We start from the raw sequence: 6,000 nt of genomic DNA on the forward strand, positions 1-6,000 counted from the left end.
ATGCTATTAGCAATAAGCATTATCACCTGTAGCCCAACTGATGCAGCATTATGGCTATAAACAAATAGGCTGAATCATAGGGTTGCCTATCTGCATTTACCCTATAAGGCTAATCATTAGCTAGATCCCAAATGTAATCTTTTAATTAGTTAGCATCCTATTGATTAATTTGATGTCCCAAAAATGTGCATAAACAGTGATGTACGCCCACCTGTACTTCTTACAAAAACCACAATTTTTTCTCCCACTTTCCCTGGTTGCCACTACTCTTGCCTGACTAAAAATGTAATCTGTCTTATCACAATTTAAGACACTACAGAAAAAAATGGGGGTAAAATAACATTTTACCCCAAGTTACCCAACAACTGACCTGTGTTACATTTTTGCCCTACTCTCCCCTATGCACTCAAGGCGATTGCGGAACAGTAACGTGCTTAACCATGACACTACTAAAAACTCTGGGTTTAAAATGGTGCAGTTCTCACATATTTACAAATTTATAAATAAATAAAAGTAGGAATGGAATGCTGGGAACCTATTATTTATTTTTTTACAAAGGCAATACTGCAGTTTTCAGCCTCCCGAGTGGTGCAGTGGTCTAAGGCAGTGCTAGCTGTGCCACTAGAGATTCTGGGTTCGAGTACAGACTCTGTCGCAGCCGGCCGCAACCGGGAAACTCATGGGGCGGCGCACAATTGGCCCAGCGTCACCCTGGTTAGGGGAGAGTTTGGCCTGCAGGGACGTCCTTGTCCCATCGCGCACTTGTGACTCCTGTGGCGGGACGGGCGCAGTGCACGCTGACACGGTCGCCAGGTGTACAGTGTTTCCTCCGAAACATTAGTGCGGCTGGCTTCCGGGCTAAGTGGGCATTGTGTCAAGAAGCAGTGCGGCTTGGGTTGTGCTTTGGCTGTGTGGTTGGGTTGTGTGTTTCGGAGAACACACGGCTCTTGACCTTCGCCTCTCCCGAGTCTATACGGGAGTTACAGAGGTGAGACAATACTAACTACCAATTGGATACCACGAAATTGGGGAGAAAAAAAATAATAAATCTGCTGTTTACCCCGCAATTGCAAGAATTGTTGTGCTTTGATTGCAGGTTGCATTCATGCAGAATGCAGGTTTCCCTCCCTATGGCATGCGTAGCTTGAATGCACCTCGAGAGGAATGTTTCTCTCTCATAAAACACACAACAAGCCGACTAGGTAAATAGTCTATCCTACTATGGGGTTGTCTGATTTTTCTAATTATTACTAGTTTTGTTTGCTGAGGAAAAGTAAATGTGGACTGTAAAGTCAAAGTGCACCTTGACAGAAATATTTGTTTATGTTTAATATTTTCGGGGCATGGCGGCAATGATTTTCCTGTGGCGCAGCGGCAGTTAAATGAGTGCAGCGGAAACCTGGATCAGCCAACAAGGGCTTTAGAAAGGTGTTACACAGTTATCACAGATCTGTGGAGTGTTGAGTGTCCAAACAGACAAGATGCCACAGAGGTGTCCACTATCACCACGTTCCCTCACCTCATCAACGCTAACTTCTTTCATTGCTTGCTGACAGACTTGAGTTGGTTATTCAAGGTAATTTGTCTACTATGTTTCAAAAGGCTTATAGTCCTTGTAAAAAGGTTGAACACAGACAACCCTTCTGCTCTTTTCACAAATAGGAGATATGGTGATTTCAACAGGGGACACGCAACGGAGGCTGTTTGCAAAGGCAGGGGAGAGAGGGAAAGCAGAGACTGAGTATATAGCCTTGCGTGGTGTAGCATTAAGAGTGTGGTTGTGATCAGTGCTTTGAACAGCACAGAGACAGGGGCTGTCAGACAGACGCTCTACTCTACTCTGCTCTGTTCACCCTGAAATAATATTTGATGCCAGCCGCAGCTCCTTTGAATGCAACTTTGGAAACCAAAAGAAGAAAATAACTTTTTTGAAAAGGTATTTAGTTTCTGTTTCTCACCCCAACTTAGTTTTTTATTTTGTTCATCAAAGAGAATATCGTCACAAAATGTTAAATAACTCACCGACACACTGCAGAACTACTATGAGGCTAGACAAAAAAGGTGACACGCAGATCGGCAGGACAGTCAAACAGACAGCACAATTGCAAAGTCCCATCACACATCTCCCCCCAAAAAATAAATGAAGCACACCACACAGATCAGCTTAAACACACAAACACCTGCGAGGACAATACCATAGCTGCCACTAGACACACACAGGCGCACACACACACACACTCACACCTGACAAGGTCCACTTTCATAGCTGCCAGGGCGCTAGACACACAGCAGGAGGGTAAACAGGAGTAGTGGTTTCACTACAACACAGGGCCTGTCTCTCTCTGGCACATAGACTGATACTGTACTGACTGGCTGGTAGGATATCTGGTACTTTTATCTGCCCAATACACACTGTCAGTCCTAATACACACTGTCAGTCCGCTCACCACGACCACACACACAGGCATACCCCACACACAAACACTTGATAATAATAAATCAGTCATAGTAAACTCTTATTTGAAAACACAGGCCTACTGTTATCTAATTGAGAACATACAGTTGTCTAAAATTGGTCCAGACTCGACCGATACAGTAACTTCAGAAGCCCCTGCCCATAGACTGTATATAAAAGCTACCCACACACACACACACAATTCTGACGGGCTCAGTTTGCCTGTTATAGAAAGGGAGAGAAAATGTGTAGTCTGCCACAAAAGTGAGATCTCGCACTGAACCCTTCCATTGACATTTTTCAGTGAGAGGCTTCACAGAGTGAATCCTGAAATCTCTATTTGAGGAAAGACCATACAACAGAGGAGATAGGACAGATGGAATTTCATGTTGGGTGGGGGAAAATAGCCATTTCAGCTTAAAGTTTGTGTTCACCTTTTCAACTAGGCCCATCTCTAGACACTATGACAATCATTCACAATAATCAACAGTAAAATAATTACAGTAGTAGTCAAAGTGGTAACCTATATTAGTATTTTTTATTTGAATGCAAAATACAAAAACCTAATAGTTCGTAATAACTGGTGGACTCTGGAATGGCTGAAGGTCAAAGGTAACAAATGTATTTGCTTATTTTTAGACCTATTGTTTGGAACAATATACAGTACTATTCCAACACATAACATTTCCAGAGTGGGCTCCCTGATACTTTAAATGATATGACCCATGCTATGCATATAAATTGACGCTATAGGTAATTAACCAATCAAAGCCCTCCTTTAGGATCGCACATTCAGCAAATTTATCAGCAGAGGGAGTTCCCTTTAAATCCATTTTGTTGGTGGTGCTCATAAAATGTATCAAAACTTCAGAATTAGCAGAAAGCCCACTCTGGAAATGTGATGGACTTGTCTAGTATATTGTTCCAATCAATTTGTCTTCAAGTGAACAAAATCAAAAAGGGTAGTTTTGATGTTGAATAAATGAATGTGAACATTTGTATTTGAGAATCCAGATATAGGTCTATTCTATATGATAGAGCACATTTATAAGGAGTAGGCTATGACACTAAGATGTATGCATCATAGGGCCTTACGGGAGCCCACTTTCATCATGATTTTCTCAAACATGGTTTGTTTTACAAATGTAAAAAGCATTCCGAACATACTTATTCTCAATGAAATGTCTATTTTAGAATTGCCAGAACAATCGGAGATATACAAAATATGTTCTGCTCCAGCTGGCATGGAATCGCCCTGTAACATTACATGTCATTGGGGAAACCCCTACGCCCCACCCAACCTATCAAAATCCAAAAAGTCCAGGATATTGCTCGAACAAACAGCCGCACGGACATTTAGGTTGAATGCATTCAGTTGTGCAACTGACTAGGTATCCCTCCCGACTTCAATGAACAGCGCCTACCCCGAAACTAGGGGGCGGGGTACTCGTGTGTGATAGCAATCTAACTACTGCAGAGGACCTATGTCAAAACAGTGTGTGTACTTATGTGCACAGAGGCAGCGGAACGCCAATGTTGACCGACGGAGTAATCGTTAAGCTATTATTCTTGCCATAAAAAGGATCCGGTGAGTGGGACAGGGATAGCAAGTCCCAGCTCAGTAGAATTTAAAATAAACCACGATTATACTCCACGGCAAACTATACGGACTACAGCTGCACCAAAATAGAGCTCCATTTTGTCATGCATCCAAATAAGATGTATTTCAACAGTCATCTGTATTGGTTGGCCTATATAACTAGCAATCTGAATAAATCCGACAGAAATTTTAAATGACACGCTCGAGTACAAAATTACATCGCAAGCGCCCCACACTAAAAACGAGCCAATCTGAAATATAATCGCCTATTTTCCAAATTAATAACAATACTAATTTAGCAAGCAACATCAATTAATTGAGTAATCGTATAGCTTAGCAAACATGCCGAAAATAAGATAATGTGAGAATTTATTCTCATTAATTTAAATATAATATTCGAGTCGGTGACACTGACAGAATCTGGCTCGTGCTGCTCTGCTTTGCCAGGCTAGCTGCAGCTTGCGTACAAGACATGAATTATTCAAATCAAAAAACTGTTTTCTACACAGCGAGAAAATGCTGCAAGTTACACCTTCATGAAAATATATTTTATTTAGCGTATAAAAACCATTGAAAAGGTGCAAATGACAAAAAAAAACATATACAGAGGAAAACATCTGTAAATCACTAGGAGTATAGGAGTCGAGGAATACCGTCAAGCAGTAATGTTACAGTAGCGAGCTAACGTTAACCGTTTGACAGGCTAGAGAAGCCGATGCAAGACAGCCACAACTCATCTAGCTAGCTGGCCACAACCCTGTAGAGAGCAAGACAGCACGGACAATCACATAAAATGAACACACAAAGGTAGCCGGAGATGGCATCAAACGATTTAGATATATTTAGAAATTACCCGTTAGAATTCCGACTCGAATTTGGTGGTCGTGGTTGGTTAAAATCATCCCTTCCGACGCCATGTTTACCACCGCTCTCGCCCGCACTGAGATTCCAGAGAGAATCGATAGCAGAGCACATCGAACGAGGGGAGGGGGCGGGATGAGGAATATATGAGGTTTCCACTAGTTACCACAGCCACAAAGTATTTTTAAAAATCGCTATATCGTAAAAATGTATGAAAACAAAAATGTGCCTTTTGGTCTTAATTTAAGGTTAGGGTTAGGTATACGGTTAGCAGTGTTTTCAAGGTTAGGGTTAAGCTTAGGTTTATTTTAAGAAGAAAATGTGTATAAATGGGCGGGGTTTATGACTTTGTGTATGTGGTAACTAGTGACGACCAAGCCAACCAGGCAGGAGAAGCCGAGTTCAGACCATGCAGAAACACGATGTTCATAGGTACATTTATATTTAGAACTAACCCACACTTCTTTACTGTGCGTGGGCGCTCAGAAATGAGTGTAAATATACAGTATATGCGTGCATTATTGCGGAAATCCTTACAAGTAGGCTGTATCCGAAATGGGAGGTGCTTACAGGCCTAATGCGCATAATGAATTACCTTAGTGGTCTCCTCGCTGTGAGTGTACTACTGTTTTTTCCAACAGGCCTGGGATATTATGGCACAGTTGGTAGGTAGCGCCGAGTCACTGGGCTGCATGTGAGAATACTACAGTTTCTTCACAGCTAGTTACAACGCATGTACTACTGTTTCTCAGTGGTACCTGGAGAAATGGGTATAACCTACTATATTTTGCCAACATCTTACCAAACGGCCTTCCTAGCGAAGGAAAGACGCCCTGAGTGAAAAATTCTGTTTTCCTATAGTTTTTGCAGGGTTTCACTGTCAAAATCGAACTTTTTTTATATAGCAAAACAACAAAAATTGCGAACCTAGCAAGCTTAGGCTAGCTGTGTTTATGTACTGTACAACAAGGTAGGTCTACAGTGTACCTTTGATTTTGCTAAACAAATGTCCTCCCGATTAATACAAATCATCGTCACGTAATTCTACCAGGTAGGTCTACTTTGCAGTCAACATTTAATTGCC

General features: G+C 41.8%; 1 protein-coding gene across 7 annotated transcripts in view; it reads right to left on the bottom strand.

The window, feature by feature from the left end:
• LOC120060478 (gephyrin-like) overlaps positions 1–5,017 on the bottom strand; it is a 110,234-nt gene extending 105,217 nt beyond the window's left edge. For all 7 annotated transcript variants that reach the window (XM_039009825.1, XM_039009827.1, XM_039009821.1 and 4 more), the window contains exon 1: positions 4,909–5,017. In XM_039009825.1, coding sequence (XP_038865753.1) covers positions 4,909–4,972 — 64 coding nt within the window. In that variant the 5' untranslated portion in view covers positions 4,973–5,017. The remainder of the gene's footprint in view (positions 1–4,908) is intronic.
• Positions 5,018–6,000: the final 983 nt, after the last annotated feature.

The sequence above is a fragment of the Salvelinus namaycush genome, chromosome 15, assembly GCF_016432855.1.
Source record: "Salvelinus namaycush isolate Seneca chromosome 15, SaNama_1.0, whole genome shotgun sequence".
NCBI lineage: Eukaryota > Metazoa > Chordata > Actinopteri > Salmoniformes > Salmonidae > Salvelinus > Salvelinus namaycush.